The sequence below is a fragment of the Felis catus genome, chromosome C1 (genome assembly GCF_018350175.1).
Source record: "Felis catus isolate Fca126 chromosome C1, F.catus_Fca126_mat1.0, whole genome shotgun sequence".
Classification (NCBI taxonomy): Eukaryota; Metazoa; Chordata; class Mammalia; order Carnivora; family Felidae; genus Felis; species Felis catus.
Window position 1 is genome coordinate 7,499,129 of NC_058375.1, and position 23,300 is coordinate 7,522,428.

General features: G+C 48.6%; 1 protein-coding gene across 2 annotated transcripts in view; it reads left to right on the forward strand.

Moving 5' to 3' along the window:
- The window catches only part of PEX14 (peroxisomal biogenesis factor 14), a 145,727-nt gene that overhangs the window by 15,229 nt on the left and 107,198 nt on the right, over positions 1-23,300 (forward strand). For both annotated transcript variants that reach the window (XM_003989484.5, XM_019836145.3), the window contains exon 2: positions 7,690-7,737. In XM_003989484.5, the coding sequence (XP_003989533.1) occupies positions 7,690-7,737 (48 nt within the window). The remainder of the gene's footprint in view (positions 1-7,689; positions 7,738-23,300) is intronic.

Sequence of the window (23,300 nt, forward strand, 5' to 3'; positions counted from 1 at the left end):
CTCAGTTGGTTGAATGTCCCAGTCTTGATTTTGGCTCAGGTTATGATCCCAGGGTCATGGGGTCAAACCCTGTGATACACTCTATGTTGAGTGTGGATCCTCCTTAAGATTCCCTCTTTCTCTCTCTCCCCCTCTCCCCCACTCACGCTCCCTCTTTCTCTCTCTGAAATAAATAAGATAAAATAAAAAAATTGCATTAAATTCTTGAATAAAGTTATAACACCTGTCTTAATGTTTTCATTTCTGCAAATTATTCCTTTTATTTATTTATTTTTTACTTTTTAAAAAATGTTTATTTAATTTAGAGAAAGAGAGAGAGACAGTGTGAGAGGGGAAGGGCAGAGTTAGAGGGAGACACAAAATTGGAAGCAGGCTTCCAGCTCTGTGCTGACAGCTCAGAGAGGCTTGAACTCATGAACTGCGAGATCATGACCTGAGCCGAAGTCGGATGCTTAACCGACTGAGCCACCCAGGTGCCCCTTCTTCTGCTCTTTCTTATTATTGTGCATCACACTTTCCTGCTTCTGGACATCTGGTGAGACTATTGATCAGGTGCTGGGTGCTGCGAATATTACATTGTTGAGGGTCTGGATTTTGTGGTCATACTTTAAAGCATGTTGAGATTTATTCTGGTGGATGGTTAAGTTACTTTTGTTCATTTTGATTCAAGTCCTGTTTTTTTTTTTTAAAGATTTTAAGTAATCTCTACATCCACCATGGGGCTCGGACTCACAACCCTAAGGCCAAGAGTCACGTGCTCTACCTGCAGCCAGGTGCCCCCATCAAGTCCTGTTTTTAGGCTTTGTAAGGGTGGATCTAGGGTGGCCTTTACCCTAGGGATAATCTGCCCTCTCCCCACCAGGATATGGCCCTTCCAGGTCTGTCCTGAGTGCCCTGACGGAGCAGTGAGGGCACGCCAGTCCGGTGCCCATGACCTGTGAGGTCTACGGGGGCTCTGGGAGCCGTTCAGCCCACTGCTTCTTCATTGCTCTTCCTGAGCCTTGTGGAGGTTCACTCTGCGCATGCACACATTTTAATATTCAGCGAAGTCGTAAGGGAATCTCTTTGCAGATTTCTGGATCTCTCTTTCTGCATGCGCCTCTCCTCTCTGGAACTCTGCCCTCTAACTTTCAGCTGCCTTAGCCTCCCTGAACCCTATCTCTGTTTCCTCAACTCAGCAAGAGACTGCCATGTTCTGGTGGGGACCACTCCATGCACCGCCCCCCCCCCCCCCCCCCCGGCTTCTTGGTCTGAAACATGCCTCCCGGAAGAAAGCCAGGGTGTTCTTAGGGGCTCATATCATTCATTTCTGATCTATCAGGAATCACTGCAGTCTAATGTCTACAAACGGTGGTGTCATTTATTTTGTTTAGTTTTTTTAACCAGTGGGAGGTTAAGTCTGGTCTCAATTACCCCATCACAGACAGAGCAGAAGTCTATTGGTTGATTTTGAGCAGAGGAGTAATAGGATATAACTTCTTTTATCTCATCTGATCCTGAATGTGAGGTGGTGGTATCATTCCCATCATTTCCACGGATGAGGAAACTGGGGTTCAGAGGCTGAGCAGTATACCCGCAGTCACGCGGTCTTTAGTGCTGTAGTTCACGCACTTGCCTCTGTGCCAGTGCCGCTCACAAAATATTTCTTTTTTTATTTTTTATTAAAAAAATTTTTTTTTCAACGTTTATTCATTTTTGGGACAGAGAGAGACAGAGCATGAATGGGGGAGGGGCAGAGAGAGAGGGAGACACAGAATCGGAAACAGGCTCCAGGCTCTGAGCTGTCAGCCCAGAGCCCGACGCGGGGCTCGAACTCACGGACCGCGAGATCGTGACCTGGCTGAAGTCGGACGCTTAACCGACTGCGCCACCCAGGCGCCCCACAAAATATTTCTTGAAGTGAACCTTACTTATTCTTCTCTGCAAAGAACTGTAGGCCAGGCTGGCCTAGGACGTATCTAGAGTTACTCAGCCACTTGGCAGGTGTGGCATGGGCACACCTAGACCTGGATGTTCTGCCAGTTGCTCAGACCTGAGCTGCGTGTGCAGTTGGTCTTTGCTGTGCCTCAAGGTCAGCACTTGGCACACCTTCTGGCTGGGGGAGGTCAGTGCCTGGGCAGCAGGAGTGAGAGCACCTTTGTGCCTTTCAAACCGGGAGCACTTCTGTCTGCCACTGTGGTCTTTTTTTGTCCGTTGGTTTTTTAAAACAGTCTTAGCCTTTTGCTCATCTTCCCTTCCTGCCGTCTGCATTCTGGCCCCTAAGCATCCTGCCTGTGCATTCATTGCCTTAGAGCCTGCTTTTTGTACCTTTGCAGGGGGACTCAGCTGGTGATTTCTCAGCCTGTTATTATTATTATTTATTATTATTATTATTTTAACATTTATTTATTATTGAGAGACAGAGAGACACAGAGCGTGAGCAGGGGAGGGGTAGAGAGAGGGGGAGACACAGAATCCGAAGCAGGCTCCAGGCTCCGAGCCGTCAGCACAGAGCCCGACGCGGGGCTCGAACTCACAAACTGTGAGATCGTGACCTGAGCCGAAGTCGGTCGCCTAACCGACTGAGCCACCCAGGTGCCCCATGTTATTATTATTTTTAAAGTCAAGACCACCCTGTCAAGATTTCCAGGATCAAGGTGGAATTTAATTTGTAGGGATTTGTCTCAAGCCAGAAAATAGATTTGACCATTGAAAGGGGGTCGGTGTGGGGGTAGGTGTTTGAGGAGTGCTGGGCTCTCCTAAGAGCTGGGCTCGTGAGACTGACGGACCTGCATGTGCCGGGGGACTGAGCTTCTGACAGGCAGACGGCCGCTCAGACCTTTGCTCTTCTTTGAAGGGACACCTAGAGCCGCACGTTAAAGGTGAGTGTCTGTGCTCCCCGTCAGCAAGAGGAAGCACAATGGTCTGGATTCTCCGGGGGTCCTGTTGGTGCTTGAATGGGACAGTTCTTCATGCACTGCTGGACCCAAAGCCTCCCAGGCCCCTGCCTTCTAAATGCCAGTGAGATTCCCTGGTCACTGAGACAACCGGAACCACCTCTACAGGGTGTGTGTGTGTGTGTGTGTGTGTGTGTGTGTGTGTTTAAGAGAGAGAGCATGCCCACAAACTGGGGGGGGGGGGGGGGGGAGAGAGAGAGAGAGGGAGAGAATGAATCCCAAGCAGGCTTCATGCTCAGCACAGAGCACGGCATGGGGTTCGACCCCACGACGCTGGGATCATGACCTGACCCGAAACCAAGAGTTGGACACTCAACCGACCGAGCCACCCAGGTGCCCCACCTCCACACATTTTCAAATTCCCCTCTGGGGTGTGTGGGGGGTGTTTCTGCCCTGGGGTTGAGAATCCCTGGACCACAGCATTGCATCCTGGGAGTAGGCCAGGTTTGTGTTAAGTTGCAGGTGAAATGTTTCAGGAGTGGCCACGTGTCCTGCTGTGGTCCTCTGCTTGCTTCTTCTGTGCGCATGTATATGAAGTGGTTCCTTTGTTTTCATGTCTTAAATTAAAAGAAAAAAACCTGAGGTATTTATTGGGTGCAGGTGATATTTTAAGTGCCGAAGATCAGCCTTCCGTAAGATGGTAAAGTGCCTGCCTTTAAGGAGTTAAAAATCTAGTGGGAATAGATAGATAGGAAACTAGTAACCCAGTGAAGGATTTCGGGTGGTATTATCAAGGAAATCATACGGAGAGTGGTAAGGATGAAGGCTGTTTTGGTCATCAAGAAACAGTGTTCTTTAGGAACCTGTTGAGAATGAGCAGTGGGGGGTGATCCGTTGTAGACTGCAGATGCCTCAACACAAACTGGAGTATCATCTCGAATATAATCAGTATTGGGCCATTCCTAGACGGGTGAGGAGCCCCCTGTGAGTTCACTGATAAGGTCTGACAGACCTCAGTACCACTGTGAGTTGGAATAGGGTGTGGGGAAATCTTGCTCCTCCTTGCAGCTCTGAGACTAAGCCTGGAGCCCTGGCTTTGGTGTGCTGAGACCCCAGAAGGCTCTGGAAGTCAAGACTTGAGGAATTTGGAGAGTGCTGCTATTCAGCCTCCTTGATAGGGGTATGCACAGACACACACACACACACACACACACACACACACACACACACACACACGGGTTCTTAAATGCTTTGAATGCCTGGAAGAATCTATAAGGAACCAGCGTCAGTGGTGGTTCCCCCAAGGAAGAGGGGAGTGTTGGAGAGTTAGAATGAGAGAGAAGCTTTCTTTTTAAAAATTTTAACATTCATGTATTTTTTAAGTGGAATATGCTTCCTTGGCTCACAGTGTAAAAACGTACAAAAGGGTCTATGATGAAAGAGACTTAGCACCGTATACCGTTTTCCCTCTGGCAAATGCTAGCTAGTCAAGAGGCGAACTCATTTTAAGGGAAGTTCCGTAGTGATCATGATTCATAGTGATTCCTTGTATTTTAGGAGGAAGAAAGCTGTGGATTAAGTCAGAATGAGGCTTCCTAAATATTAAAGCTGTTTGAGTTAGTTTTGTCGAGTCAAATAACCCACGTTATTATTTGTGGGGGTAGCATTAAGAGTGTTGCTTAACGAAATGTGATCCAAACAAAACTCGATCATTTTATTTTCTTTAATTTAAATTAAAAAAATTTCTAAGTGTATTTATTTTGAGAGAAAGAAAGGGAGTGTGTGTGCATGCTAGCATGCTAGGGAGGGGCAGAGAGAGAGAGAGAATCCCAAGCAGGTTCTCTCTGCACCGTCAGTGCAGAGACCCGTGTGGGGCTCAAAACTGCTAACTGTGAAATTACGACCTGAGCCAAAGTCAAAATTGAGTCAGGACACTGAACCAACTGAGTCACCCAGGCGCGCCCCCCTGCCCCCCCCCCCCGTTTTTTTTTAAAGTAGGCTCCAGTGCAGAGCCCAATGCGGGGCTCAAATTCACAAAATTGTGAGATCGTGGCCTGCATCGAAATCAAGAAAGAGCCAGACACTTAACTGAGCCACCCAGGTGCCCCCAAAACTCAATTATTATTTAAAAAATATTTTTTTTCTTTATTTATTCTTGAGAGAGAGAGAGGATGTGATCAGGGGAGGAGCAGAGAGAGAGAGAGAGAGAAGAAAAACATGAGCAGGGGAGGGGCAGAGAGAGAGAGAGACACAGAATCTGAAGCAGGCTCCCGGCTCTGAGCTGTCCGCACAGAGCCCGACATGGGGGTCGAACTCACGAACCGCGAGATCATGTCCTGAGCCGAAGTCGCACGCTCAACCGACTGAGCCCCCCAGCTGCTCCAAAACTCAATTATTTTAAGTAGAATGGTTCAAATCCCTTTAGTACCAGTTGCTAGCTGGGTCATCACAGGCATGCTATTTATCTATCTCCTTTGCCTCTGTTTCCTCATCAGCAATAATTTCATACATTTATTGTAGAATTACATGAAGAAAGAGGTAAATAAATGTTAGCACTTAATATTTGCCAAATGGAGTGAAGGAAAGCCCTCAGGAAGATAATGAACTTTACTCTGTAATCCATTCGGTTGAGTGAGAACCATTCTACTCTTTGTTGCCTTTCGTTCATTCAGCAAATATCTGTGGAAGGCCTAATCTGTGCCTCATACTGCCCTGGGCCCCGGGGATACAGTGAGCAGCACACACAGACAGTTTTTGCCCCTGTGGAGTTTATAATCTAGTGTGGGACACAGACATCAGTCAGATAATCACACAAGTGAAATTGCACTTCTTCTCAGTCCTTGAAAGAGAGGTGGATGGTGTTAGGATAGAATAGGGAGATTTGACCCTGTCGTGGATGTCAGAGAATGCTTCCCCAAGGAAGTGACTTAGCCAAGTGGAACTGTCAGAGGCTCGGGCAGGGATAGCATGTGCAAAGGCCCGTGTGTCTGTTGGGCAGAGCTGGGCAGTGTGTGTCACACAGACCTGAGTTGCAGTCAGTGGATATGAGGCCTTGGCAGTCACACAGAGAAGGTTTTCTGTATTAGGGCTGCTGTTGGTAGCTGTTTCCTGGGGTGGTTGGGGAGGGGGCGGTGAGATCTGATTCTTACTGTTTTGAAACGATAGTCTGTCTGCAGCGTGGGAAACGAATTAGAAGAGAGCCAGCATGGATGTGGGTGCACTGATGCGAAGGGTATTGGAGTGGTCCAGGCAGGGGATTTTGGAAGCTTTGGCCCAAGTGATGACAGTAGAAGTAGAGAGAGGCGGATGGACTGATTGCATGGATATTTAGGAAGGAATATGGGCAGGACTTGATAATGCGTTAGCTCTGGTGAGTGGTGGAGAAAGCTATCAAGAATGGCCTTTTGGACTCCAGTTTGTATATTTTGGTGGAAGGTTGTGCCCTTGGCTCAGGCAGGGAATACTGGAAGAGGACACGTGTGGCAGAGGGAGAGGATTATGAATCCTGTTAAGGGACTTGTTGAGTCCAGAGGAGGCTGGGAGGCAGGTGGACGTAGATCCAAATGCAGGTTATCGCTGCTGCGAGCAGGGAGGGGGGAAGGAGGAAGGGAAAGCGTGCTCAGGTTCCCGGAGACTTTCTACTTGGTTTCATGCAGGCTGACCTTGCCCTGGGACTTTGGATGAGGAGCTAGAGTCCTTCTCCCAGCCAGAGTCCTTGCCACTGTGCTGTGTGCCAGCTGCACAGTGGCAGCTGGTTGTGAGGAAATCTTTGGAGACCCTCTGTGGACTGGACTCTTTCCTCTCCCACCTTCTGTGGTTTTTTTTTCCCCCCGAGGAGGCCTGGCACTTGCCATCTGAACGAGCTGGGAGAAGTATGGAGGCTGGAGGCTGGCTCCCGAGACCCACTGATTCGTTGCACTTGTCTGGATATTATCTGTAGACAATTGGAAATTGGCTTGAACATCAGTAACAGTAAACTAATCATAACTCTCAAACTGCTTGTTTTATTCTTTGGGAGATTTGTGAGTTTCCTCTGAGTCTGTCTCTGTCTCTCCCTTTCTGTAAATTTGGCTAGACCATCGGCCCCGCGTTGAAGGTAAATGTGAGCATGAGGCAAATGTGAGATCCAGAGAGGGGAGAGGGTCCCAGACTAGAGCCAGGCTGAGACCCCATGCTGCCTGCCTGCCGCTTGGTCTGTCAGCCTGGCACTGCCTGGCACTGGCTTCGTTACAAAACTGATTCAAGCTTGGCTTTCTTTACTCCTGTGGATTGGTGTCCTCAGTGACAGGTGATAAATAAGAACCGTGTCCAGAGTTTCTTCGCTTCCTGGTTCCAAGTAGATGCCGGGAGAAAATCCTGAGTGTGGGCCACTGGGGCCCCCTTGTGGCTGGATCTGGTTCTCCACTTTCGCTCTGCTCTTCCCCGTAAGGCGGGAAGATGGCAAAAGGGAAGTTTTGCTCTCTCGTAAAGCCTTTCCTCTGGATTTGCTATTTCTGTGGATCTCATGATAGTCCCCGGCCCTTGCTGCTCAGCTGTTGATCTTGGGCCCTCTTAAGCCAAACCTAGCCTTCTTTTTGAGATGCTGTGGCACTGAACCCAGAAGCAGTCTGTTCTCGTTTACTGGCTAACTCAGACTCCATGGGCTACTTCTTTCCAGGTAGGGCACTGCAGAACACTGTACAGTCTGAGAAGCTGGTGGGAAATAGGAGGAACAGGTGTTGGCGTGTGTTGCTGGAGAACGAAGCATCTGTGGCTTTTTGATGTCCATTGGGTGGCACTGTGATCTTATTTTTGTTTCTATTTTTCTTTGCAGCCAAGCTCTACTCCAGGAGGTGAAAATGTGGTGCCTCGAGAGCCTCTGGTAAGTACCCAAGATATACAGTATCATTTCCTAATAATTAAAATGCTGTGTGAGTATGGAGAAACCTATGATCCTGGAGTTTTGCATCCTTCAGTGTCCCTTCAAAAGTAGGTATTATATGGAGACTCACTTAATGGCCTTTGACTTCTGACTTCTTCTCTGGTTTGCAGGATTTAGTGAGCTGTCTCCTTACTAAAACCTGGTCTTTTCTGGAAGGGAAAGCATCCACCCCATGGGGTGGTGCACCACTTTGTTTGTTGCTGACCAGTAGTAACTAGCGGGATGCCTGAAACCTTTGGAGGCGGAGTTGGGACTAGGTTCCGAAGGTAGCTTTCTTCACAAAGTGCTTTTGCTCTGGTTGTCTGAGCCCCAGTCCCTGCCAGCGCACCCCATTTTCATTCTATAGTTTGCATTGCAGGGCCTGCCGCAAATCCTGTTCGTTGGGTCGTTGGGTCGTAAGACCTGTTCTGTAGCAGCCTGATAAGTTTCATGGAGGGCCGGCTTTGAGAGCTTGGCCTTTGTTTGGTGATAGCAAGCTGCGGGATGTACACCCAGCCTCCGTGTCACAGGCCTGCTTTTCTTCCCTCTCCTCCAGCAGTAGTGGGAGGAAGTGATGTGAGGTCTTAGCTGGCGTGAACAGGCCTGAATTGTAGCCCGTTCCTAGGTTCCCGAGGCAGAAGGGGAGTTGGATTTGGCTGAGCTGTAGAAAGACCAGGGTGACGCAAGCCCTGCTGGGGCTGATTCAGGGAAGCACTGCCACCGTCCTGTTACCTACTGTTATCGCGTCAGCTCCCTTCCCACTGCACCCCGCGATGGCTTCCTTTCACTCTTCTGGTCTTGCCTGGGTTTGTCTGGAGGTCAGGGTGGTGTGAAGGCCAGAGGCTTCAGGCTTCTCCTTGCCAGGCCCGTAGATCAGGAGCTTGAGTGTCCCCCGGGGCCTGTCAGTGCCCCGCAGTCTAGAGTTGTGGCTGGTTTTGGACTCATGTCCAAACTGAACGCTTGTCCTCGACAGTCCTTTACTTCTCAGGCTCCTTTTACGTTTTTCTCTACTGACTTAACTGGCGATCACCGGTGGAGGGACTGGTCCTTCTCTTGAAGCGCAATGGGGTAAACCCTCGGGGGTTCTTTCTAGCAGCGAGCCCTAAGCCGCGGGCAGCCTCGCTAATTTCTGGGTATTTGGAGCCCTGCAGCCCCGTGGCCCCGCTGACGTTTCTGTGCACTGCTCTTTTCCTGCTGTCTGCTGCATCTGCTTGGTGGTTGGTTGTATTTTTATTTCTTTCTTTTCGGGGAGGCCCTGAGCAGTCTTCAAACCCTAGTAGCCTGTGATCGTCCAGAGTTCAGACTCATTCTCTCCAGGCCAACTCTACAATTACCTTATATTTAATTAATATTTTTTTCCCTTCTTTACGTACTTGCTGCATAATTGCTCAGAGGAAAGAAAACACATAGCAGCAATTTATGTATATATAAAAAAAAACAATAATTAAAAAAAACACCCCGAAATAAACTCCCATCTCATTTGGGCTGATCCTATGAGTTGGGTAATTAGGGCCCTATTAAAAGGTAGACCCTTTCTGCTTCCCTTCTTTTTTTTTTTATTAATTTTTTTATATTAAACTCCCACAGTCTCTCAGTCATGCCCTTATTGCTTTTGGCCAACCATTTGCAGCAGCCTGATTAAATGAGGGCACCAGCCGAGTTGTATGGTCTTGTGTGAGCTGCTTCTGCCTCTTGAGAGTGGAGGTGGGAGGGTGCCAGGCAGAGGGGCCTGCCAAGGGCCAGCAAGGACTCATGTGGCGGGTCGGGGTACAGGACTTTGAGCTGGCAGCAGGCTGGGTGAGAGTCACAGGGCACTGGCGAAGGGATGAGGTGGTCTCCCCCACCCACAGAAGACTCCCAGCACTGCCCGAGCCCCGCTTCCACAGGGCAGGCTTCTCAGGGGTGTGCGTTAGCCGTCGTCTCTTGGATGCTCGGGAGGAACAGACAGCTGAAGGATAAAACTGAGCCTTCTTCCGTAATTGATGCATTTTATTGGGGAAGAAAAGGCATTTGTACACATGAAACAATTAGCAGACAGTACAAGACCATATATAATTTTAGCAAACAGTACAAAATCGCATGTAATTTGGTGCAGAATTGCCTGGCTGGGAGTCTAAGAGCCCTCATTATTCAGAGAAGGAAGAGTTCTGGCTGGGGTATACTTAGGGATGGTTTCTGTGAAACTTGAAGCCAGGTCTTGAGGAATAGGATTTTCCAGTGTTGGGGGAACACCCTGCTAAGTGGTTTTTGTTTTTAACTGAGAGCACATTTTCCACGGAATTCTTTCGTGGAAGCTGCCGGTTCTTCTCTACACTAAAAGGGCTAACTAAGCATGGGATGCTGAAGGCATATGATCTTATTCTTTGTCTTCAGAAGTAGATGATCACTTTGGAATAATTTTTCCCTTTATTAGAAAAGTGAGTTAATGACACACGAGGCTCCGTGGAGTGATCAGTACAGCGCAAATGACATTGACAGGTGACATTCGGGCGTCTGCATTATTATTTTGCTTTTATCTGCTAGAGAAGGAGGACCCGATCTTCAGGTTTGCCCTCTCTGGACCATAAAAACTGTCTTGTGATTTTGGTGGTGAGGAATATTGTCTTGTCATCGCTTAAATGACACATTTGTGCTTTTAGCCATCCCCTTGTCTGGATTCCACCCAGGTAGTGACTGTGTTACCTTCTCTTGCTCCTCAGTACTCCTCGTCCCCCATTAAAGAACTCACCCTGCCAATCCCGGCCGTATTAGCAAGAGAGTTGCTCTATGATGTCGTAATGTTTTCAGGGCTGGAGACTGGTGAACAGACCGGTCTTGATAAATTTTGTAAACTCCCAGTTGAAATGTCCGTATTATTGATGATAAAACTATGCCAAAGTCAAAATGGCTGATGGCTTTTTCTTCTTTACACTTTCTTCCCTGAGCTTTGCCTCCTAGGGCAAGGAGTTTTGACAGTCCTCCAGAATATTGACCTCCAGCTCCCCAGCCCCTGCCCCCGACCTGTTGAAAACCTTCTGTTAAGGCCTGAATTTTCTCAACACCTGTGTGGGCATGTGCTCGGGCCCAGAGTCAGGTCCCTGTACCGCTCTCGCAGGATCAAGCCCCACCTGGCCGATGGGTCTCTAAATGTGTGGACGTTTGTTTGCATGGACTAACTTGGTTCCTGCCTTGCCGGGGTACAGAAACTAGGGTTAAGTAATTGTCTGAGAGCCTTTTTAGTCATATGAGCTGTGGTTGTTTCAAGTGAGCAATAAATGAGGTTTTGTTTGCCTGTTGCTCGCTGGTTTCAACACCACGTCTTCAATATCTAGCAACCCTACAGCTCACCTGCTTTATGCAATGCTTACGCATTTGGGTTGAGCTAGCATTTTGGCTCTTTGTTCTTTGACACTGCGTTCTTCCTAATGGATGAGTCTCCTGCCCTCCTTTCTTCCTCTGACTTGTAGGTATAGTTTTTTTCTGATTTGTTTTTTTGGTTTATATCCTTTCCCCGCATCCCTCCACCCCCGTTTTTATTATTATTTATTATTATTATTATTTAACATTATTATTTTAAAAAAAAAATTTTTTTTTTCCAACATTTATTTATTTTTGGGACAGAGAGAGACAGAGCATGAACGGGGGAGTGGCAGAGAGAGAGGGAGACACAGAATCGGAAACAGGCTCCAGGCTCCGAGCCATCAGCCCAGAGCCCGACGCGGGGCTCGAACTCACGGACCGCGAGATCGTGACCTGGCTGAAGTCGGACGCCCAACCGACTGCGCCACCCAGGCGCCCTAACATTATTATTTTTAATGTTTATGTATTTATTTTGAGAGAGAGAGAGAGAGACAGAGCGTGAGTGGGGGAAGGAGCAGAGAGAGAGGGAGACACAGAATCCGAAGCAGGCTCCAGGCCCTGAGCTGTCAGCACAGAGCCTGACGCGGGGCTCGAACTGACCTGCAAGATCATGACCTGAGCTGTAGTCAGATGCTCAACCGACTGAGCCACCCAGGCGCCCCAGGATTCACTTTTAAAGCTAAGTAAGTAGAGCAGATTTCAGATCCCTATAATGTCACCGCACTCACCTGTATCCAGACAGATGTCCCTGAATGGAAATCACAGCTCACTTGAGTAAACCTAGCTCAGCATAGAAATCAACCACTAGAGATTCTTAAAATAATAATGCTTAATACTTTAGATCTGCCATATTTATTTATTTTTCCTGAAAAAAAAAAAAAAGACAATTTCCTGAAATCTCTTAATGGGCTAGTTTTATTACCCATGTGCTTGTGAAACACCTTCATGAATACAATATTAAAATCAAGTTTGGAGCGCTTGGCTGGCTTAGTTAGTAGAGCATGTGACTCTCGCTCTTAGGGTTGTAAGTTCGAGCCCCACATCGGGTGTAGAAATTACTTAAAAATAAAATCTTTAATGCAAATGTCATCCTTCAGAATGAAGCGTCTCTCTGCAAAAATAAGTAAACTGAAAAAAGAGAAAAAAAAGTGAATCTTCTGCAGATTTTGGTACTTAAACCATCAATAGCAACTCATGCCAGGGAGGGGAGGACGCCTCACAACTACTGCTGAGAAACTTGGGACTGAAATCAGTTGTCTACCGAAGGGCGGGGCTGGTGGGACGCGTCTCTGATGCTGCCTTCATCCTGTGAGCCCACCTGAGGCCTGGCGCTGCTCAGATAGGGCAGGTGCTGGGCTCTCCTCCTTCCCCACTCCCCTCCCATCAGCAGTAGAGATGCATATACGAAGCAAACGCTACTTTTGTTTTTAAACACTGACCCCTGCCCCTTGTTGGGAGGGTGCCAGAGAGTCCTGCAGGTCCTGGTGGGGAGGAAGCTGATGAGAATCCGCAGAGGTGGATGAACTTGAGAACAGCCTCTTTCCAGCTCTGGGTGGCTTGTCTGTAATCTCTAGGCCACTTACTGATTTTGAAATTACTGTCTCTTCCTACTTCGTCCTTCCTGTTCTAGATGGGGTTTATTGAATAGACTAGGTGGGGCCCTCGAAGTTCTTTCCTCTTCCAGGTAAATGAAGAGGTGGGTTTGTTTTCTTTTTTTTTTTCTTTCCAGTTTTAAGGTATTCTTTTACAAATAATTATTAGATGAATCGAAACTCTGAGGAGTAATAATTAAGGAAATGGAATTTGAAATGGTTATTCATCTTTGTTTATACTTTGGGTTCCCAGCTTGCAGGGTAATACTTGCTATTTGTTAGAGTTCCTGCAGTCAGAGGCCCTGGCTGTTGGATGACCAACCAGGCAAGTGTCCTTACTTTAGAGACCTGGGAACCGAGGAGCCCAGCACCCATGTGCCTTTCGCAGAGCCGCACAGCAGTGGGGCGAGTTTGGGCTGTAATCTTGTCACCCAGGTGGTTCTTCCAGAAGGAAAGGCCGAGTTTGCTCCCTGTCTCCTGGGGATAGTCTCCACATTCTTCAGGTGCCCTTAGTAATTGCTGAGCAGGGTTAAAGGAAGCTCTTGTTTGGGCGGAGGGACGTTCGGAGGGTTTTCTTTTACTTAAAATCAATCATTATCTTATTTGAAAGACTTTTCACCTAAAAGTGTTTTTTTGTTGTTGTTGGTTTTGTGTGTTTGTTTTAAGTGCGACTTAAAAGGTGGGTATTCTGTGTGGCAAACTCAGGAAATCTCCCACGAGTCCCTGGTTTGAGAACCTCTGCATGTCACGTCGCGCTGAGGACAGCCACGTGCCCGTCGTTTTCCAGGATAATTTCAGTTTAAAATATTTTAGCACATTCTCAAACCATGCAGACCAATTTGGGTTTGAAAAATACGACCTTGTAGTTAATCCCACTTCGGTGCTCGGAGAAGCCGCAGGAAGATGAAGTGGTGCTTTGCAGAAGGACGTGTTCGCCGCCCTTCCTTCTTCCCTCCCAGCCCTGCTTTCTTTTATGGTTTGTAGTTATAACCAAGATTTATGCTTGTTGCTCCACAAATCTTCTCCCTGCCATTATGAGTTTGTCTGAACAGTCTAGAGATAGGGCCGACACTGAGTGATTCTTGAGGTAAATCTACCCGGGGGCGCTCTCTGACGCTTGGAGTCACAGAGGAGCTAACTCATAGCCCCCAGTGGATCGGATAAATTGCCCCTGTCGAGAAAAAGACGTGCTGCCACCCTTGTGACCTCCTGCCTTAGCAGCATCCCTGGTGGCACAGGGGCCTGTGTGTGCTTATAAAGTCTGTGGGGTGGCGCTCTGGGCCAGCAGTCACACCCCTCACCCAGAAGTGTCCATCAAGAGGCCTTTCTCTCTCTCTCTCTCTCTCTCTCTCTCTCTCTCTCTCTCTCTGGCCGATTGGGCCACAGCGAGAGGGTCTCTGGGGCAGGGCAGCTTTCTCCAGCCTGGTGGGGAGGAGCTGCCAACAGGATCAGGCACGCAAGTTGATTATTTGTATGAATGGTTTCGTTTTTCCACAGTTCCCTGCCGATGGAGTTTGATGGAGAAGAGGAAAAAGTAGACAACGTCTGTTAAACGTCGTTTCTCCCCCTTCCTTCTGCTTTCCTTTTGCCGCATCCTTGGGGCTCGTGTGTACTTTTGCGAGTCATTTCAAATCTCTCGTTGCATGAAGGGGCGGCGGCATCAATAAATACATAATTTTTTTTTTTTAAGTGTCAAGAGCCCGCATTAGACACACTCCCCGAAGGGACTGGCTCGCTGCTGTGGCACCGTGGAAGCTCCCGGAGGAGGCCCTGGGTGCTCTGAACCGACGGGCTCCCCGGCCGGTCACACCCACACCCACGCCCATTCTGCAGACCCACGTTGGCTCGCCCCGAACCTGTGCGTGCCCGGTTGTACTTGGTAGTGAATGAGGCAGTTTTGTTAAATATGCCGTAAGCAGGTGAAATGCAGAAGTGAACAGAGGGAGCTACAAATACAGAGAGGTTTATAAACATAAATGAGAGAAGAGGGTTCGGTAAAAGCCGGGCTGAATGCTTTGGTAAATGTGAATTGCAGATAGAATGTCTTTTCAGGTGAGAGCGAGATGACAGTTAAACTGGGGAAGACCATAAAAATCTCGAAGTATTCAGTGCTTTGATTTGCGTTGCTAGTGCCTTTAAGTTCTCGCTTTGCTTTAGAAATTGTGAAGGGTGTGTCGTGGGTGGGGTTTATGCAAGAAAGGCGTCTGGGAACATCAGTCTGTGGGCCCACACTCAAAGAAAAGGTCTTGGCTCCACATCAAAAGATTAGCAAATGACTGTACGTTTATAGGTTTTAAGTTAATGTAAAATGTTTAAGGTATATAGGGTAGGCTCCACTTTGAATGATTCCCGGCCTTAACTGATTTTTCGATTAACTGACCAATTACCAGCGCTGATGACCGAGGTCAGGAGGGCTTCTCCTGTGTCATCTGCTGGCCTTGGCGCCGGTTTCTTTATTTTTGTTAGTGAGAACTACTCTTCTCCTCGGTTTACAGCGAGGAAACAAGCCCAGGGCCATCGGTGTTGCAAGGGGCGGGACTGGGATTTAAGTTTGCGATGTTGAGCTCTGGGGCACACACACATGGGAGCAGGGGGAGCAGGTCCGGAGGGCAGGCGGGGACAGCCCGGGGGACAGCCCGCTGACCTCGCCTCCGCCTCCAGCCGGGGCGCTCAGGAGGGGCCTGGGCCCGGTTCAGGGGCTGCCTGGTGAGTCTGTGCTGTCTCTGAAGCTGCTTTCGTGCGCTCCCTGGTTGGAGTCTTTTGTACGCTTCTGAGCTGTTGAAAAGGCACCTATTAATTTATCACAGGTGATGTGGGCCTCCTCGTGCTGGAGGAGGCGTCTGCACCCATGTACCTCACTAATGACAGGTTGCAGGATCGAGGCGAGATAATAGGATCTTTTCATCTGTGTCGCTAGAGCAGAGTGCGGTGTCCCTGGTAGCTTCTAGGGGGCAGCAGCTGCTTGCTGTTCTCCCTCCTGCTGGAGGAGGAAAGGTTCCACAATTGAGCAGTTTGCTTCTGACTCGGGCTGAGCAGGTCTTCAGGGAGTCACCTGAATCCGCGTAAGTGAGGAGACTGCAGGATCCAGGAAATTCCATCCCTGCTTTCTCTGCCCCCTCAGGTAGATCCTGTATCTGCGTCCCCATCGGCACCCACAAATCCCTCACTGTCAGAGTTAACAGCAGAGTTCGCTGGCTTTGAAGATAAGAGTCACAGAGATGTCTTTAAGAGAGTGAAATCTTTTTGTCAGATCTTGCTTGTTGCCATTGATAACCCTCTCTAATCACGTGTAGATGTTTTGAAATGTTCCCCTGTGGGCATGTGTCTTTACTCTGCTGGGAACATGACTGTCCTATGGTTGATTACCTGTTCTTCCTCTCGATGCTTCCCTCTGCTCCCCTCCCCCCGCAAGCCCGTCTCGCACAGGTTTCTTTACGGTTCTAAATGACTCACCGCCCCAGCACATTGAAGGGGAAACTTTGGATTTGCCAGTTCTTTGAGACTTTGGGGCCCAGGCCTGACATATGGCCAACTCGTGCCTTGTTGAAGTGAGTAACTAGCACCCAGCCTCCCACAAGCCCATATTTCACCATGGCCCTGGCTCTCAGATCTTCTTCCAGTTGTGTGGCTGAGGCCAAGTGACGAAAAGGAGAAGGGTTGGTTGCAGGCAGAACCGGATGGTTGCAGTACACACCGAGAAGCAAATTGGCCACGACATTTCAGCCCTGGGAGGTTTATTTAGGATTAGCTAAGAATTCTCAGCCCTGACTCCACGGTGGGAGGAGCCGCTGACTGATGGCCGCTCTTGGGGCTCTGCGAGCTTGCGGGCTTTCGTCCCCGAGGACCCCAGAGGGGACCTGGGGAAGGGTGGGAGTTTCCATTCCATCCCTGAGAGTGGCTTTCCTCAGAGACAAAGGCATGCCTCTTCGCCCCACCTCTCCAGCTCGCTCTCCGTTGTCGGTCTGAAAAATGGCAGTTAATAGAATCAGCTAATGAACAGAAGAAAACTAGTGGCAAGTCATTTGACAGTGAAGTGGCTTATAACTTCTGTTTATCAAGTGATTACAACTATTGTTACTTCTATCGGATCTTTGAAGAATCCATCCTGGTCTCCAGAGCCCCACTTACATGGCATTTTCTGTCTTTTCTTTGTAGTGCCTAGAAATGACTTTATTCCGGTGAAATCCAGATCTGTAGTCCTCCCCCTGGCCCCAGCCCTCCCAGCTCCACTCTCTTCCCCCTTCTGCTTCTCTTCCGTTACGTCAGCGGGCTCCATCAGGTGGGGGTATCCCCCACTGACCAGACTGGCAGAGCTAATGCCGGCTGGAGGGACGCTGTGGTGTTTGTTTTTGCAGTTCCTGGATTTGGTTTAATGTACAATTGATTTTTTTAATGTATTTAATCATTTTTTTCTTACCTCATAAGGATTAACCTGCACAAACCTCATTTTATCCTAAGTGTGGCTTTGGGAGGAAGGGAGAAGAAAATTGAGTTTCTCTAGCTTACTTTATTCTTTCTCCTTTTATTTTCCGAATGGCTTTTCCTGCCGAAGCAGCTCCGTAAAATACAATGTATTTTAGTGGCCATTACTTACTCATTACTAACTGGTCTCTCCTGCTTCCCTTTGTCTGTGAACTAAATACAGGGGGCCTAAAGATAATTGGTAGCTCCATCACAGACTCACCAATTACAGATCAACAGGGAAGACGGCCCAGCGATGGCTTGTGGTTGGCACTGGCTGCCCGCCCAGCAAATGTGAGTTATCACTCTGTATCTGCCACCGAGCTGGGCTCGACTAGATCAGTCCTTTCCTAATTTTGTACCTTGGCTTTCCCCATTGCTTTGCCCAGCCTCCCTGCTTTACAGATACAAACTTCCTTTTATCTATCTCTGTGTGCGGTTCTCGTGTCCATCTTGTTCTTCCTGAGTTCCTGCTTCTCGGTCATGTCTGTGAAGTATCAACATAGGTCTTGTTTCTGTTTTTCTCTGCAGTTCCCTCTGGGCCTACGATGGTTAGGTGGCAGGCGGCAGATAAAAGATGCACTTGCAATGAGCGGTTTTCTGTAGTTTTGTCTGCTGAGTCCAAGTAAAGGCGAGTCTTTGTGGGTGCCCAGTTTAGCCCCCTTTTCGAGTGTTTGTCTGATTTATGTTACAGGAGGCACCGGGGGTGGGAGTGTGGGGAGGTTGCATCTCACCGTTAGGCTGCCGAGCTCTGGTGTCAGGCTGTTAGGGGCAAACGTAGCACAGGAGACCCCGTGTTGTACGGCCGGAATTCCAAGCAGAGTGCATGGTCTGTTTGTTTGTTTCCTGGGCATTTGGCACCCAGGCACCTTGCTAATCCCTCTCTGGGATGGGCAGATATCCTTACAGCGCCGCTGTGGGCAGGAAGTAGGCACTCAGTACATATTTGTGGAGTGTGTGTGTGTGCGTGTGCTCACTTTGGTAGATGGTGATGATGAGCTGGGGAACTGGAGCGCACAGTTGCTGCCCGGCTCCTGCCTGGGGATTCAGGGTGCAAGGTTCCCACTGGTGCATACGTACGCGGGTGTGTAGCGTATCATTGCCACGTAAGCAACATCAAGTGGGCATTTTATGACAGGGAACATCAGAGGAAACATTACAGCTGAGACCTTTATAGCCTTTCCATTATTATGGTTTAAATCTTGACAGTCTTTATTCGCAGTGACACTGGGACCGGCGAAGACCGTGCTCACTCCCACCTCCCCGTCCGCTCCCCACATCCTGTTCGGTCGCTGTGAGAGGCATCGTGAGTGTGCAGGCCTCAGAGCCACTTTGCAGTTTGTCTAGAAACAGCCCCTTTTGACTCAGAAGTTGGAAACCAGATGACTCACCGTTCTATTTGTTTTATTGCAACTGTCGTTTCGTAAAATGCCCTGAAAGCTCTTTGCATCTTTCTTTCTCATTTTGTTCCCTCCGTGTCCTCTGTCATCTTTTCTCTCTTGCCTCTCCTTTCTCCTTTCCTTCCGTAATTCGTTTCTCTTTCATTACTCTCTCTTTCTCTCTCTTTCCCTCCCTTCCTGCCTCCCCTCCGCCTTCTGAGAACCGTCATGGCAGTTGAAGCGACCTTGGCTCACATCGTGCCGCGCGCTCTCCAGCCACCTGACTGAGTTTTTGTGTGGACCTTAGACTTGGAAACAAACGTCCGTGCACACCAGAGTTTATAAAGCACTCATTGGTGTCCGCTCTGGAAGCTAAGCGCCATGTCATATCGTAACAGCTACTCACCTTTTGTGAATCTGCGTTTTGCACACTTGTGGGTACATCCCAGGTCTCCCCACGTATCCATCTCTGCCCTTGTGGCTGCCACGATCACAGGGGGACTGACAGCACTAGGATTTCCCAAGATGGACCGGAGAACCGAGTGCCAGGCTCCCTCAACAAAGTGCTGATTACCCTGAGAGGGCCTCCGTCAAGCATGCTAACCTTTTCGCCGCTCCTGAGATGCCTTTAACTGGAATTCCTGAAGTAGAGAGCACCTGCTGAGTCTTAACGGCTTAGGTGGGATGTGGGGATCTAAATTTTTAAGGACTTGAGCTCTCAAACCAGGACTTGCAGGATCTTTTTTTTCCGGCGGTTTCTGACACTGCGGCACTTGACTGAGTCACCTGATTGATGACATGAGCATCACTGGGTGTTCAACACCTGGCCAGGGAAACAGGGACCCTCGGCGGATTTCCCCAAAGGATGGCAGACAGATTGTGGAATTTTAATGAAGGCGGGGCGGGTCCCTCACGTTCATCTGCTTTGGAGCATAACAGAATCCCAGCATTAACTTCAGGAGTGTCGGCTGGAAACCTGCACTCGTGCCAGTGGTTATAGTCCACGTTTGTCGAATCCATAAATCCACCAGAACTAATTATAGAAGGAGCTAGTTAGAATGAAAGAGTGATAACTTCAAATGCCTGGGAACCTCTCTGAATCAAACACTCCTTGCTGTTTTTCTTTTTCTTCTTTTTAAAGGCTTTTGGGCTATTTGGGCCTTCAGAGCAAGGCATCCTCTGAATTCTGTTAAAATTAAACTTCTTTCCTATATGTCTCCAAGGAAGGAGAGCGTTTTCCACGTTGTGAAGCAGGGTGGGGGTGAGGGATATGATATCTGTGTTACAATACTTAATAGATGGATGGCGGTGAGTTTTAAAAATGAGTGTGGGTATCTGCCGGGTGGCTTTCAACACAGAATGCTCTGTTTTTCACCCACTTGGCTGGATGTCTGATTTTGACACAGTCGCCATCCTTGCTGCTGGAAAACAGAAAACCACAGGCTGTTAACTTAATACTCTTCCCTTCTGGGGCTAGGGTGGGAGCAGGGTGGGAACAGCGCAGGAGCGGGTGGGCGGGGTGGGGGTGGGGGGCTCAGGGTTCACATCAAGATACTCTCACCACCCCCCCACCCCCTGTCCCACTGGAGACCGACGTTCCCGTTCCAGCTGACCATTTGAGCAAGGATTCTAGAATTTCTGGCCATTTAAATTAAACCTCCATGAGAGGTGCCTGGAAGCCTGCGGTGTGACCTGAACATCTGCTCTTTGGGACCAGGAGCAGCCTGCCAAGTGTCCCTTGCAGGCTCCCTCTGGATTCCCTACCTGTGGATGTTTTCTCCCTTCCTGGGCAGGGCCGATCTGAGAAGCAGAGGGATCATTTTAGTGCTCGTGGCCTGTTCATTCCTTGGCTTCTCTGCTGAGCTATCCAGCAGGGGTGCCAATTCTTCCATTTAGCTGACTATTATATAGCCCTTAAAAGGGAAGGGTTTATTTTAGCTGGCTGCTATATTGATTGCTACAGGGACGTTTCTATTTTCACTGGCTGCTATATTGACTGGGAAAGGGAAAGGGGCCGTATTGCCGGGAGCTGTCATATTGACTGTTACAGAAAAGATCTGTATTTAAGCAGTACCAGTGCACTGGGATCTCCCAGGCAGGATATTAATGCTAATTCATCCGCTCACCCCCTGCTGTGAGTGTTATTTGTTTAAATCTGTAGATTCCCACAGCGCGTTTATATCCTCACTAGAGTGAGCTCTGCTCCCTGTAATTATTTAACATTATATGCTGATATAAATTGTAACAGTTAAAGAATGGTAATGAGTAGCCAAAAAAGAAAAGAAGAAAAAAGAAAAGAAGGAAACAGGGAAAAATAGAAAAAAAAAAAAAAGAAAGGGGGAAGATACACTGAAAAGGCGTATCATGTGTATGTATTGTAAGCGTGTATCTGTACACGTGTGACAGAAACGGCAGAGTCAGGTTCTAAAACCGCAGCGAACAACTTCTGGCATCCCTTCTCCCACTTCAAGTTGATTTGTACGGTGTTGTGGAGTCCACGTATTGTGCGTCTGTGCGCCTGTGTGTGCACATGTGCTCACACCCCTCCATTCCCCCTCCCCCCCAGAAAGAGGCTGTACTGATGCGTGCTCTGCTCTGCAGTTTGCGCACACGTGCATTATCACATACAGTGTGTATATGTCTTCCGTGGAGTGGCAGGAAATTTATCCATGAGCAGTTCGGTTTCTTGATGAGTAGCTGATACCTGATTTTCTCTCGTGCTTCCGTGTTCACACGGGAGCTCTGGGCCTGAGACCTGCCTCCGGGAAAGCCACGAGGAATGCTCAGTTGGGATTGAACCAAGAGGCCATTGGGTGTCACTGTCGCTCTGTTGGCTATAGTTGAAAGAGGGCTTTTCTGCTGGGGAAACTGGATCTCAAAAGAAAGAAGTTCTGCCCAAGTTGGAGGTCTTGTCTTTGAGACGTTTGTCTGCATTTTGAGAAGACCCCCTTTTAAAAGCAGTTGCGTTTGCTTGTTTTTGCTCCGCCAAGCCCCAGCCTCTTTATTCTTCTTGAAAACTGTGTGCTGATGGCCAGCTCTGTTTGGATATCAGCCGGAGTCTGGCAGGTGCGGACTTGTGACGAGCAGAAAACTTCCACCTTAATAAAAAGAGGCAGCTCCGCAGCACTCGGGAAACCCTTATTTAACAAGGAGAGAGGCTTTGGGCAGGAACTCTAAAACGGAGGAAGAGAACTCTCCTGGCAGAGCCCAGATTCGGCGAGTGCCTGCCGCCGTTCCTCTGCCCGGTCCTGGCCTGGCGGAGGTGGGAAGCGCGCTGAGCTGCCGCCTGGTCTCCGAGGAGCGGGCGCGCTCCTCCAGCTGGCTGTTCCGGCGGCGTGGAGCCGTGCCAGGCTTCACCACAATTCATACTGTGTCAGTTTAATAAATGCACTACTTAAATTATGAAATTACAAAAGAAAAAAGAGAATGCACTTATTCAGACTCTTAATACATTAAAAATAAGGCATTAAAACTCTGACTTTTTTTTTTTTCTTCCAGAATCAATAATGAACAGGAAGGGTTGTAGACATTAACAGTCATGGACATTCAAACTCTTATACATAAATTATCTCAGAAAAATGCACATAAGACTTGAATAATGTAAATACATTAATGCATTTAATAATTTAAACATTAAAGCGCAAGCAGGAATTTGAGGCAGAGGCTGCTCTGAGGTAAAGGATTGGTCCTCGAACGCGTGTGTCCTAGGATCGATGGGTGATTTCCCCCAGAGACATCCTGGGAAGAGAGTGCCTGGCTGGCCGGTGTGAGCTCCCATGCCCAGAAGCCCTGGACATTCCTGATCTCAGCTGCCTCCCAGCCCTGCGTTTTCGCCTGTCCCGCCCTTCCTCCTCAATTCCGTGTTCTCGCTGGTCCCGTGCTTCTAATTGTTTGTTTGTTAGAAAATCAAATGCTTCCGCTTCAAAAACCAACGAACTCTGAGAATGTCTTGGTTGGAAAACCAAGCCAAATTAGAAAAAAATCCTTCACCCAGCTCTGGCTGCCTGTGTCTGGGAATATGGAAGTGGTTGTTCCTTATCATCATCGGTGACACCCTCAGCCTGGAACTCCCCCGTAGCCCCCTGGTCATTGGGTCCAGGTCGCAGTGTACTGATGGATTTGGAGACAGATCTAATGGGAGAGCAGAGATGGTATAGGGTGTTGGTCTCTGGCCATTGGGCGTAGAGGCGACAGGTCAGAAACAAGACAGGTACGGTGGCGTTTGACTCAGTGGTTGGTCATTGATCATGCCTCACTTTGCTTTGAGGGTTTAACTCTTGGAGAGACTGATGTTACTCCTTGTTCCCCCGTCTTCTAAAATCATATTCACAACAGCAGAAACTCACTGGATAGTTAAAGCCCCCTTTCCCGGCAGAATACGGAATGACTGAATTCAGTTTTTGGCATCTGTGCTGTCGAGTGCCCTAGGAAGAACTAAGAAGCCGGGAGAATGCGCCTCAAGTGTTCATTCGTTAGCCCAGTGCTATTCTCTGGTAGTTCCCCAGTCTCGCTTTCTGGCCTGAATCACACGAGAAACTGCAGAAATGTGTTACTGGGTACATAGTCTGAGAACTTTTCTCCTACCTGTAGAAGAGGTGTGTTTACTTGGTCAGTGACGCAAATTTGGTCTACAGGGTTTGCTGTGGGCCTGAGGGACCCTTGTGAAATGGTTATCAGATAGGAGTAACTGGGCAAAACCTGTTTTCATCATTGCCAAGACCCATTGGAGTCTCTTACTGGATCTCAGATCTCC